A 13,789-nucleotide genomic window follows, 5' to 3' on the forward strand; every position below is an offset into this window, starting at 1 on the left:
TTTCAAGGCCTACAGAGATTTTAGTTATGTCGCTATATAGAAATAGGACATATCGGAAGAAAGCTTCAACACTCATCTAATGGCGGCGCCCTCTGTTGGCTGCGGCTGCATCGACTCGCTACAACGGGTCAGGTGTATCGACATTTTGTTCTGTGTACATTGTTACAAAGAATGACAATACAAAGGAAATTATTATTATTATTATTATTATTTTAGTAGAAAAAAGCTTTTATCATAGTAGGTAAACAACAATTGAACATACTCATTTCCACAAAAACATTTAATGAAAGGGAACATTTTAAGCAGAACTTTCAATTCTGTGCTTTGTGATACCTCCAATATCCAAACAATGCTTTCCATAAACACAAGAGCGCTTTGCTTGCAAAATAACATTTTATTGTAAGAACTCTGAACTTATGTATGAACGATGCGTGGACTTTGCAAGAACTTTTCACTTCCCGATGTTTCCGGTGATGAGACACACCATTTCGCTCACCACGGTGATCGCGTTCCTGCGTGCATGAAATGTCATCCCTCCCTACCCTGGCGATGGCGAAGGGACGTTCTCATCCTTTTGAGAGAAAAAAAGTTTTTTTAAAGCCTATTTTTCACCTTTTCCATATATTAGTATTTTTCACCACACCAACTACACTACACCTACTCCGGGGCCACCTACATATTCTCAATCACTGGACACAGGAAGCAAAACTAGAAGGTGGGGCGATTCCTAGATGTGTGTACAAATATCTGATCAAAGCCACTCCTGCCTTGTAATGGTGATTTATCATACTGAAATCATTCCCAGAGGCTTGATACTCCCGATGAGCAGCATTCAGGAACAATGCTTTGTATTATATCTTAATGGAACTGAATTAGTTTATAGGCCCAGTACACACTCATTAATCAAACCACCATATATGCACTTATCAACTGACCCCGTGACCTAAGTATTTAATAGTTTTAAATTCGGCTTAAATGCAAGTATATACAGCAGGGAGAATATCTCTATGAGGAGAAATTCAGCGTCCTTGTACTCTGTGCTTGTGGTGGCACCGCTGTAACTATTTACTTGTACCATGCCTACCCTTCTTCAGCATTGCTGGTGGGTTGAATGACATATGTTACATTGTGAATGAAGGAGGAATAGTTAGCAGTCTGAGGATAAATTAAGTTTAGCGGAGTCACATACGAGCCGCGGGCCAGATTAGGCCTGCCAAGGGATTGAATCCAGCCCGCAAGACAACACTAAGTGTAGCGCAAGAAAAAATGTGGCACACAGGCTCTGGCATTATTATTATTTCATAAATTTGATCAAATCATTTAACATCACACATTGAAATAAAATGCATTGAAGATTTTGCTTTTATCTGGAGGGTGGGTTGGGCGTTTTTGCTGAATTTTGTCTTTCAATAGAGGTACGGCTTTCTCAAAATAAAAAAAATATATATATATTGTGCTATTATTGCTCTTTGGATCAAAAAGGTTCCCTACACCTAAACTAGAGTATAGTTCCTACCTTGCAGATATTCACTTAATACAGGTGTGTATGGAACAAATAAACCGCGAAAATCGAACCAATGCTATATTTTTGATTTTTCCTCCGAAGAGTCTTCTCCCAGTGTAGTCGCAGACCAGCGTTCTCTGTCCCAACCTCGGCTAACCGTGGGAAGCCCTGACCACAGAATCAGCAGGAAGCTTTCTCCTGTCGAAATTTACTACGAAATGAGAACTCGTCGCAATTCTGTCACAAACTCTGTCAGGTAAAGCTGAGTTAAAAGCATCTGTTTCATTCATGCTTCCAAGACGCATACACTACCGTTCAAAATGTTGGGGTCACCTAGACAAAACTGTGGTTTCTGTTCACATTTCACATTTTATTTATCAATTGAGTTGTCAGTGTTATTTTGCTCATATTAATATCTTCTCTTTGTTGGCCAGTCTTAGATATGGCTTTTTCTTTACCACTCTGCTTTTAAGGTCAGGCTTTCGGAGTCACGTCCTCACAGTAGATGTTGACACTGGTGTTTTGGGGGTACTATTTCACCAAACTGCTAGTTGACCTGTAAGGGACCTATTTCTGAAACTAGAGACTCTTATATCACTTTGCCGTTTGTCTTTTTACTCTGGTTAGAGCCCGTTTTTGCTTTTCTCTGAAGGGAGTAGTACATCCCTTTGTAGGAGATCTTCTTTTTTGGCAACTTTTTACATGGAATAGCCTTCATTTCAAGAATCGACTTTTTAAATTGACTTCTCTTTTTTGGGCAATTCTTAAAGTTTTATAGCTATCTGACCAGCTAAACTGCTTTTAGCTGTGCTAACATATTTGTACAAAGGTTTTCTAATCATTTATTAGCTTTTTTAACGTAATGAGCAAGGTACTTATAAGAATACTGGCGTGCTGGTTGCTGGAGATGTAGATATTGAATTATAAAGACAGACGTTAGCAGCTAAAATAGGCATTTACCATGGGGTGTATTTTTGATTCGTTTGATGTTATTTTAATTGAAAAGAAACAGTGTTTTTACTTGAAAAACAAGGACATTTCTTAGTGACCCCAGACATTTGAATTGTAGTGTTTTTTTATTTAAGTGTGAATTTCCTCTAGATCTCTTCATTTTGAGTTTTAATTCTTTTACAGTCCAACTCACTCTTTACCAAGAAGTGCATCAAATGTTGAAGGCAGAAGTGTTCCAGCAACCCCCCTTTTGGCTCGAACTGCACCAATCAGTGTTCATGTCAGGTAATTGTTTTCTTTTCATACAGTCTGGGATTAAGCCCTTTTTTGTCTTTTAGGAGTGCTTTCACATTTAAAACACTGAGAGTTAAATGACAAAGGATGAGTTTAAAAGACGTATTCAGATGTAAACACGGATGTAGAGATGGTAAATAAAATGATCTTTGTTTAAAAATTCCTTCCTGAGATACTTCTATTTGGTACAATGACTCTTTTTACGAATGAATTATTTTATTGTCTGCGATTTTTTTCAAGACAAAAGCTTACTTAGGGTCAGAGATCTTCCATATTCATGCACATATGTATGGAAAAGGAAATTTAATTGTTTATCCTTATAATTTAAAAAAATTAAGGGCCTGATTATTAAAGGTACGGAAACTTTGTTCTTATCAATATTAAGAGTTTTGATTTAATTTTAGTTATTTGGTTAATAAGAATCCTCAGAGAGCATTTTTTTGTTATATTGCAAATCCTGTTAAAAACAATACCTGTTTTTAGGGTCCTTATGTGCCCCCCTCATGATTAAGTTAACATAATCATGCACACTGTAAAAGTCCAGTTATCAACAAAAAATAAGCAACCTTTTGTGCAAGTGAAGAATATTTTTTTTCAGGGCTTTATTTTTTTTTTGACATATTTGGAATGTATGTACCTTTTTGTTAAAGTCAAATAAGAAAAATTGGATTTCAAATGACTAAAATACTTTGCCGGTGAGACAATATTTTTCCAATCGTAAAATAATGAAAAAAACAATATTTTTTCTATCTAAAACGTTCTTGTTCTGCTGTCTGATTAGTTTGCTCATTTTAGATAATATTCTTAACATTATTACTTAAATTTGAATTCATTTAAATGAGTTTTTTCTATATTTGAGTTTGGATCGTTTTTCTAGTTTTTCAAGAAAATGCTCGTTACACACAAATAAATATGGTACTTCTTATTTAACATTTATTTGGCAGAGGAAGACAGCAATATTAAACTGTAACATAGAAAACACGTTTTATTGTCTTACCATAACCAGGCTCGAATATCACTACTGAATATATTTTACATTTTGTACTTCCATGATAACAGGTGAGGCACAGCCTCCTCTGACTACGCTTTGCTACTATGTTTCTGTCATGTAATTGCATTATTTTTTAATTTCACCATTATAACTTGGGCCAGTCTCTAAGGACTACGTCGTAAATATTTTTTACCCACTTATTCTGACAGTCTTTTATTGTATTTTTCTCTTAAAGTTCTTTATTCCAAATTTACCCTTGAGTGCCAAGTCTAATCTTGTTGCATACAATGTTTTATTCCCCACCTTGATATCAATGACAATAAAGACTATTCTATTCTATTCTATTCTATTAGGTCGGATGCATCAGGCAGCAATGGGTTGAAGCATTGGTCTGGCAGTCTGGATGTGCCCTACATGATTCCCCTCACCCAAGAGGGCTCCTCAGACCGCAGAAGCGGCCTTTACAATTCCAGAGCCAGACGAAGTAACAGCTCTGAGGCTCTCCTGGATCGATCCAGCCTCCCGGACGACCCTCCCCCGAGAAATGGCATGCACCCGAAAGGAGGGCCCTACAAGAGCTCGGAAGCGCTGACGGATGGGAAGCTTCGACACATGCAAACAAGCAGCCCAGAGAAACATGGGGATGGATCCGGGGAACAAGCCAAAATGCGTCTGTCCGTGGGGGGCAGAGGGCCTGCGGTGAGCTATAATGAGCTGTTGATGGACTATATTTGGGGAAAGCAGCAAAAGATGCAGGTGCAGCACAACGTCTTCCAGTCCACCGGCAGGATCTGGCAGGACTTACCCTCTCACTGCTCCTCCGCCGGAGGAGTTGCTCCACACGCTAACGGTTTCTCCCACTCCCAGGTGCATCTCCCGAGCGCCGCACCTTACAGCCCCATGGTTGGCGGCCGAGGGTCTCAAGCTGACATGCGTAGGGTCAAAGTCACCAGGACCAAATCTTGCGGGCCCTTCATCCCTTTGCAGCAACACCCACAGGACGCTATCTTGCTGTCAGCGTACGAGTCGCACCTCCCCGCCTCTGCTACCACCACGTCCTCCATTTCCAACCTGCTCCCCTATCAGACCGAAATCTCCGGGCCCGGTTTCAGTAGAAGACCACCGCAGTTGTCCCTCCCGACCCCTGAGGACTCTACGCGGAGCCTTCACAAAGCCCTGGCTCTGGAGGGATTGAGAGACTGGTACCTTCGCAACGCTTTGGGATATCCCGCTAAGAGCAATGAGGCGGGGATTTCACGACTGTCGCATCCCCATCCTCTGGCGCCCCAAGCCCAGTCTGTTCAAGGTGAAGCCAACAACCTCCACAGGCCTCAAATTCCCCAGTCAGCCAGCTTCCATGGACACCCGCTGCATGGCAGGTCAGTATTTTCACTACAAGTATGTTTGCCTCTTAAACATCCTTCTATTTGTCATCTTTGTTATTATTCACCGGAAACTAAGCCTGGGCAATATGTAGATTTTTTGGGGGGGATGTATTTGAAAATCTTATCACAGTTTAATAAACGATCAAATCAATCCACACCAATTTTGCTATCAATTTCACCAACATTGTCGTCATTATCTCCGCCTTCATAGGTCACATGAGTAAAGCATTGTTACAGCTGAAGGTGGCAAAAATGCTGATTTAGTTTTAGAATAATCCATCGTTTTTCATGGGGGTCGCGTTCCAAAAAGGATCCGCAAGTAGAAGTTATTTTACTTATCAATTAATCAAATACAGTGGAACCTTGGTTCTCGACCATAATCCTTTCCAGAACCCTGTTCGAAAACCGATTTGTTCAATCACTGAAATCGTTTTTTCCCATTAAAAGTAATGTAAATCATTTTTAATCCGTTCCAACACCCTGAATGTTTACCATTAACGTAAACATGAAGCTAACCCAGGCTAATCGTATGTTCGCGTTACCGTAATCTTCCGTACGAAAGATTACGCTAACATGAACGTGTAAAAATAAAAAAATCTGGTCGTTTACACGTCATTTAGCACCCGGGTCTCCACAACAAGTGGCTAGCGCTTTATTGGAAATGGGGCTCCGTTACAACACCCTGAATGTTTTACGTAAACAAAGTTAACCCAGGCTAATCGTACGTTCGCGTTATCGTAATCTTCCGTACGAAAGATTACGCTAACATGAACATATAAAAATAAACAAAGGGTAAAGAAAAGAATTATGAATAGGATTTCTTACCTTGGGGTGCTCAGCAGAAGCCATGATGTATGTATAGCAAGATCGAAAACTCGCACACCTTCTTCATATTTTGCTATTATTTCTTTCTTAAATGCAATAGTTGTACACACTACTCTTCTTTTTTCACCTGTAGCAACTTTGCTGCTTGCACCGACCTTCTTCGGAGGCATAATTAGGGGCTAAAACACTTGGTACACCTTTATTAAAAGCGAAAGCAAAACGAAAAACGTCCGCACGTGATAACAGTTCTTCACGAGGGGTGGGGGCAATCTACACGATGTACACCCGTACGCCGCTCAGCATCGAACTCCGATTATTTGACCGAACAGCGAAGCAAGAATTTCTCGAAATTTTTGGTCGAGAACCGATTAGTTCGAACTGAGAGGCGTTCGAAAACCGAGGTTCCACTGTACACTTAAACTTTATAAATATTTTTTACAAATAACTTCGGCACTGTCAAATTATAATTTTACAAATAATCTTGCTGCTATACTGTATTGCACTACAGCATGGGTGGCCAGCAGCTTGTTTTGCATGTTTTTGGAGTTTCTCTGCTCCAATACAGATTATTCCAATCACCTGGATCATTATCACGCTCCCACACAGCTTCTAACAAGCTGAGCATTTGAATTGGAGAAAAGCAACCTCCTAAACATGCAGAACATGCAGGACATGCGGCTCTCCAGGATCGGGTTGGGCACTCTTGAACTATGAAAGGGCTTTAAAGTTCCCGCCGTCACAGCCTTTTGCCGTTGGACATCGATATGCCATAATCGGTGCGAGAGTGGTCTTGAATTTCATTGGATGTGGCCTTGAAAAGGTCTTAAAAAGTCTTAAATTTGAATGGAAAAATCCTGAGGAATGTGCCTCTGTCATAATGGCACATTTCACAACCTAAACAGTAGCAGTATTCAACTGAGGATAATAGAGCACGGTTTCACAAGTGCTGTTCATTTTAGGAGAAAAGCACAGAAAAAAAAGACTCCAAAAATAACACATATTTGCTCCAATGGCCCCCACTCTAAGCAATAGCTGACTGAGGTAAATGTTTTTTAGCCAAAATAGTGCTGTTCGTTTTAGGCAGGTCACAATGGCACTCTTCAATGTCCCAAACCCCAAAAAATATGCTCTGTGATCGTGCAGCCAATACACAGGCAACGAAGCTTGGATTTTTGTTACTTATGTTTCAACCCTTAATCCACTGGGGCCTCGAAATCCAGAGCACAAATTACCAAGATATTTAAGTATAAAAGTAGTAAAAATCTAGGGGGGTACTCAAAATCTGAGACATTCTCACACAAAAGGAATTACCCAAGTCCCAAAATGTTGTATACAAAAAAAAATTCGGTTTCGTTCTCTGTGAAGTTTTTAACGTATTTTGATCCCCAACAGGCCGATGGAGCTGTCACTCTTCCAGGAGACTCCTCAGCTCCAGACACAAGAAGGGGCCCCGAAGGAACCGAAGGCAGACCCAGGAACCCTGGTCTGAAGTAGAGGGACACACACACAACGACACACTCGCCAAAATTTCATGTATTGAGCCTGAGTATGGGCCACTTATCGCAATGTGACTTTGACAGGGAAACAAAACATGGCAACCTCAGCAGAAAAGCAACTGTAGCGACTGGCGACGTTCAGTAGTCGTGCGGTGTGAATAGTTTACTCCTCTATCAACCTACAAAGGAGGTAAAGATTCACTTTGCCACATCAACTGCCACTGTCGACTATAGACATCGAATATCTTGAGTCAATATGGTCAAGCTGTACTACTTCATTGTACCTTCAAAATACTCCAAAAGAGACGTCTCCCAAGATCTACTTTTTTACAAGTTGAGATCACTATTTTGTATCTTCTGAGATATAAAACGTTATATTGAAGAGATAATATATTGCTCACTAACCACGCGTGTGCTACAAGTATTATTACATGCCAGTGAACGTGTGATTATGAACTCTCAAAATTCCCTCAAACTTTATCTGTGTTTCATTTCACAGCCATTCCGATTTGCATTTGTGTTTTGAGCTGAAATTTGGGGAGTACCTCGACGTTTTTACCGAAACAAACAAAACATTGGCTTTAACGTGCTTTTTAACAAACTGTCCCGCTATGATGAAGCCGCTATGGATTTGAATGACGAAAAGCTGCTCATGATGTCACAAAAATGTTAGGAACGATGTCACGATTTATAAACAGTGTTTTAGAATCATGCTGGGGGCTGTTGTGAGATCTACTGTATTGGGGGTAAACTTGTACTGTATGACGAGGAATTGTTTTACAAATGAAAGTCATGCAGAGCAAGCACTTTATGAACATCTGAAGCCTTAAACTCTTTTTGATTGGTCAGCGATGACGGGTTGTCGGGTATGGAAGCCTAAGAGTGCCAAAATCAAAGACTGTAATCCCCTACTACTTTGCACCGGTTGTGAGCCAAGGCCAGCAGAATGGATTTTTTTCAGGCGTTGTGCCTCTTATTTGCAGTACTGTCCATCAAAAAGTTAACTGCACTCATGCAACTGCGGTCCATTATCCCAGATCGCATAGTGCTGCAGACAGGACTGTTCTTTTACCTTTTGCTATTGTATTTCCTCCTAAAATGAACTTCACTCGCGTGGCTGCGATCAATCATTCCCAATCACATACTGCTGCAAGCATGGACCGGCAGGAGGCACTTTTGTCGGGAGGCGGGCCATTCTGTCCACCAAAAAGTTATCTTCACTTGTGCGACCCCAATCTATTATCCCGGATAGTATTTTCATTTTTTTTTCGGTTCAGGCTGCTGAAGCGTGCGATTGTGGCCCACCTAAAATAAACCCCACTGTTCTGTTCACGAATGAGGGTAGGATGGAATGGGAGATCGACAGACAGATTGGGGCACCACTTTAAATAAAAAACGTTTTCAATAGTCTATTTTTATCTTGAATACCTTGAAGATGATAGCTCTTGAAGATTGGTAGGCAGGGCTACCAATTTTCAGGAAAACCAAACAATGTTAAGGCTTTTTGATTGACATAATAATTCATTTTATAATAAAAATGTACTTGATTAACGTGAAGATTTTTCTTTTGAATAAACCTAAAGAAAATAGTGAAAATAATGAGGTTCTTCATTTTAAAAATGATGAAATATATAATCATCATGACATTTTTAACAATATATTTTTAATCTTAATTACTTATTTTATAATGACACCCTTTTTGAAAATGAATAGCCATCTATACATAATTGCTTGGTACTGTATGTAACAAATTATTCTTATTTTCTCTTGTTTATTGCATTTTTGCACTCTTGGGCTTCCTTAGTGTGTTTGACAACGGCCTGTCTGAGCCTGTACATAGTGTGCGTTGTGTTTTCAAACAGTTTTATTCCCTAACTAACTTTTTTTCTCAACTTACCAAATGTAATAAGAACCCTCCCTATTTCAATCATTTGAATTTCTGGTAATAAGAAAAAATAAATCAATACATAAATGAGACTGAGGACATGAACTCAAATAGGGCTGATGCTGTTGTGAATGACGAAGTGAGCCGGTCTCACGCCCCCAAAAATATTGAAAAACGTTCATCTTTTCAGGTTTGTATATGCAATCATTTTACCATTTCAACTTATTTTACCTCTCGTTGTTCTTTGAAAAAACATGTCTTTATTTGTTAGAGTTCCTTAAAAAAACTCTTCTGAACATTCTGCAACATAAACCTCAGAAATGTGAGTATCATGTTTAAATATTATTTGTTTGATACTGTAATATTTCCTATTCTGGGTAAAAAAAAACAAAACAATAACAAACTGTAGCGCCGTGTGGATTTGATGTGTTCACAGCTATACAGTTTCCTGAAAAGACCAAATGTCTGTGCACTGGGAGTCCAAATGTATTTTTTTTAGATTTGAGAAGAAATGCAATGTCTTTGGAATTGAATGATCATATATTCCTAAACTTGAACACTTTGTAGCAATCTACTGTAGCTTATTCTCATCAGTTAATGCGGGAAATGATGTGTTCTCTTCAGCGGTGTGACTTGCTAGTATTCAAGTCTCTTTTTAAAAAATATCTATATTTAAATATAACAGTTCCGCCTCCCTCTATTAGCAGGTCTATGAAATCAGGCTGGTTAAGCCTTCCCTTATACTGTATGTACATGTATGTATGAAATTGTGCTTTCATTCTACTAAAATAAAGTTTCATGTTGCAATCCATAAACGTTTTTCAGGTTTATTTGCCTATAATAACTTGCTTTAAAATACAAAATCTTACCTATTCGGCAGAGAATTATAATCATCATACAGGTTAACAATTAATTCAGTTTAGAGTAATGCATATTTTTAGACATTTTTTCTCAGGAGGATAATAAATGATCTGGTAAGGCACACAAATTTAATACTTTGTTTTACACGGTCTGATTTTATTTTTTTCAAATCAACTTAGTACACAAACCTGACCTGATGGAAATACAGACGCTCCCTTACTTACGAACGAGATAGTTCGTAAGTTGAATTTTTTCGTAAGTTGCTTCAGTGCTATATTTTGTATGGAACGTATGTTTAAGGTTTGCATAAGTAACCTGTATTGTTTGGTACTGAAAAATAAATATTTAATAAAATAATATGCTCTATAAAGATAAATAAAGTTAAGTTTAACTTACTTTTGGAAGATGGGCGTCAAGAGGTAGGCTACTTCCTCCTCTGTGGTAAAAAGTAGGCCAAAAAAAGCAATCCAACTATAACTGTGGTTGTCTGCTATTTGATATATTTAACTGAAATTGTTGAACCGAACAACCAATGATTTGTAAAGGAAAATCTTGAAAATGATCAGGGGTGCCCAAACTTTTGCATACGACTGTAATTCTGTATGTATAACCGTTGTCTTGTCTTTTTTGCATTCTTTTCTGGACACATGCGTGGCCAATAATACCTATAGTCGGGAGGGTGTGTGTCTAATTTTCGACTTTTTGGGCACATTTTACACCACTTTTGATATCCTGCAAAAAATACAAAGGGTTGCGGGATTTCCGTGGGTGGCCAACCCACTTACGAAGCGGCGGAGACGGCGTAGGTATCGCAAACAGAAGCTCAGGCCATGGTGCTAAGCTAAGGGAGCTACATCGGCGAAACGGCAGAGAAGGACGTGAAGATGATGGAATTGTGCCTATTCAAACCAATATTTCTCCATCGATCTTGCCTGTCAACCGACGCCTGAGACTTAACACGCCCGAACGGCGACATCTTGTGGCGATTTCTACAAAGACTTCAGCTAAGGTCAAAGATTCAGCAAAGCTAAAACGTAGTCTTACAAATATTAGATCGCTTGGTCCTAAAGCTTATCTTATTCGTGATCACAAACTTAACCTGATTGGTCTGTGTGAAACTTGGTTGAGACTGGATGAGTTATTACCGTTAAATGAGGCTTCTTCTCAAGACTACATGGAGCTGTCATGTAGCATGCTTTGAAGAAGGGTGGCAGTGTGGCTTATTTCTGAAAAAATACTTAAACTTACTCCCTGTAAAATTACTACATTTTGTGCAGGCTTGGGGAGTCACGGAATACATGGAACGGCATAAATGATGTTGGCAAGCTGTTTGGATTTATTTTTATTTTGTTTCTGTCGCATTCTATGTTAGTTTTGCTGGAGATCAAAGAGATCAAAGCCAGGAAAGAAAGCTTACCACGTGTTGTGAGTCATCATTTTATTCATATTTAGTTTCTTTTGTCTTTTATTAGCATATTTGGTATTGGAGTAATCCAAAAGTAATTGAAAGTAATCAAGTTAAAGTCACCTTACCCAACCCTGCATTTTATGTTAGTTTTGCCAGAGATCAAAGAGATCAAAGCCAGGAGAGGAAGCTTACCACTTGTTGTGAGTCATAATTTTATTCATATTTAGTTTCTTTTGTCTTTTATTAGCATATTTGGTATTGGAGTAATCCAAAAGTAATTGAAAGTAATCAAGTTAAAGTAACCCTACCCAACCCTGATTATAAGGCGTTTGAGGCTCTTGTCATGCGGCCGTCTTTAATGTCATTTTTTTTGTAGAAACTATTGTGCACCAGTACCATACTCAGTTTTCTTAGATGAATTCTCTGAACTGTTATCTGACCCAGTAATCTATGCAGACAGCAATATCACTTTATTACAAGTATATTAATAATCTACAATAATAATTACTTTTAATAAATAATTATCATTGTTTAAGTACACATTTCATTAATATTTTGGGTATGGATTTTTTTAGCATGTGGATATTTTAAGGCAATTTTACAGGGTTGGCTGTTATGCGATGAAGGTTTATATGTGATTACAGTATGCCACAAAAGTGAGTACACCTCTCACATTTCTGCAGAGAATTCATTATAATGTCTAATGGAACATCACTGAAGAAACGTCACGTTGACACAATGAAAGGAAGTGTGTCAACAAAGGCCATGGCTTCCTGGAAAGTTATCCTCTGGTCTGATGAGACAAACAATCTTTTTTTTTGGCTCAGATGGTGTGAAGCATGTGTGGCTGCATCCGGGTGAGAAGTACAAACATGTTTGGTTCGTGCCTAAAGTCAAGTATGGCTTTGGTAATGTCATGGTTTGGGGCTGCATGAGTGCAAACAGAATTGGGAAGTTGTATTGCGTTGAGGTAAACGCAAACTCAAGTTGTACTGTGGAATACTGGAGCAGAGAATGATCACCTCCCTCCAAAAACTGGGTCGCAGGGCAATGTTCCAGTCGGACAATGACTCCAAATACACTTCTAAGATTACCAAGGTTTTTCTAAAGGGGCTAAAGGTAAATGGGATGGACTGGCCAAGTCTCCAGATCTAAATACAATAGAACATCTATGGGGCCTCCTCAAGCGGAAGGTGGAGAAGCACAATATCTTGAATATCCCCCAACTCATTCATGTTGTCAAAGAGGCTCTTGTGAAATACATGGACAGAAGTGGTTCTGCAAAATCATTATATTGAACTTCAGGAACTTTTACATGAGAGTGTATTCACTTTTGTTACCAGGGATTTCGCTACAAAAAGTAACACTTTACACAGGCAACTTTTTACTGCGTGAAAGCGATGTTTCATCAGTGTTGTAACTCTTGTTTAACTAAACATAAAGAGAAAATCTATGCAAAAATGTGAGGGGTGTATTTACTTTTGTGACATACAGTATACAGTGGAACCTCGGTTCTCGATCATAATCCGTTCCAGAACCCAGTTCGAAAATCGATTTGTTCAATCACCGAAATCGTTTTTCCCATTAAAAGTAATGTAAAATCGTTTTAATCCGTTCCAACACACTGAATGTTTACCATGAACGTAAACATGAAGCTAACCCAGGCTAATCGTACGTTCGCGTTAGCGTAATCTTCCGTACGAAAGATTACGCTAACATGAACATGTAAAAATAAAAAAATCAGGTCGTTTACAAGTCATTTAGCCCTCGGGTCTCCACAACAAGTGGCGAGCAGTTAAAGGATAAAGAAAAGAATTATGAATAGGATTTCTTACCTTTGTGGTGGTCTGCAGAAGCCATGCTCTACTCCCTCGAAAGAAAGGAAACTCGCACACCTTCTTCATATTTTGCTATTATTTCTTTCTTAAATGCAATAGTTGTACGCACTACTCTTCTTTTTTCACCTGAAGCAACTTTACTGCTTGCACCGACCTTCTTCGGAGGCATAATTAGGGGCTAAAACACTCCGTTCACCGATATTAAAAGCGAAAGAGAAAAGAAGTGCGCGCCCACGTGATAACAGTTCTTCACGAGGGGTGGGGGCAATCTACACCCGTACGCCGCTCAGCATCGCACCCTAGCGTACCGGCGTTCGAACTCCGATTTTTTGAACGAAAAGCGAAGCAATA

The 13,789-nt window shown here is 39.1% G+C and overlaps 1 protein-coding gene across 1 annotated transcript in view; it reads left to right on the top strand.

Annotated features, from left to right (window-relative positions):
• The window catches only part of ccdc120b (coiled-coil domain containing 120b), a 51,966-nt gene extending 43,147 nt beyond the window's left edge, over positions 1-8,819 (top strand). Inside the window, exons 8-11 of the mRNA XM_088338511.1 lie at positions 1,607-1,760; positions 2,639-2,740; positions 4,094-5,119; positions 7,343-8,819. Coding sequence (XP_088194637.1) covers positions 1,607-1,760; positions 2,639-2,740; positions 4,094-5,119; positions 7,343-7,439 — 1,379 coding nt within the window. The 3' untranslated portion in view covers positions 7,440-8,819. The remainder of the gene's footprint in view (positions 1-1,606; positions 1,761-2,638; positions 2,741-4,093; positions 5,120-7,342) is intronic.
• Positions 8,820-13,789: the final 4,970 nt, after the last annotated feature.

This window comes from Urocampus carinirostris, chromosome 6 (genome assembly GCF_059441175.1).
Source record: "Urocampus carinirostris isolate Australia breed hairy pipefish chromosome 6, RoL_Ucar_1.0, whole genome shotgun sequence".
Classification (NCBI taxonomy): domain Eukaryota; kingdom Metazoa; phylum Chordata; class Actinopteri; order Syngnathiformes; family Syngnathidae; genus Urocampus; species Urocampus carinirostris.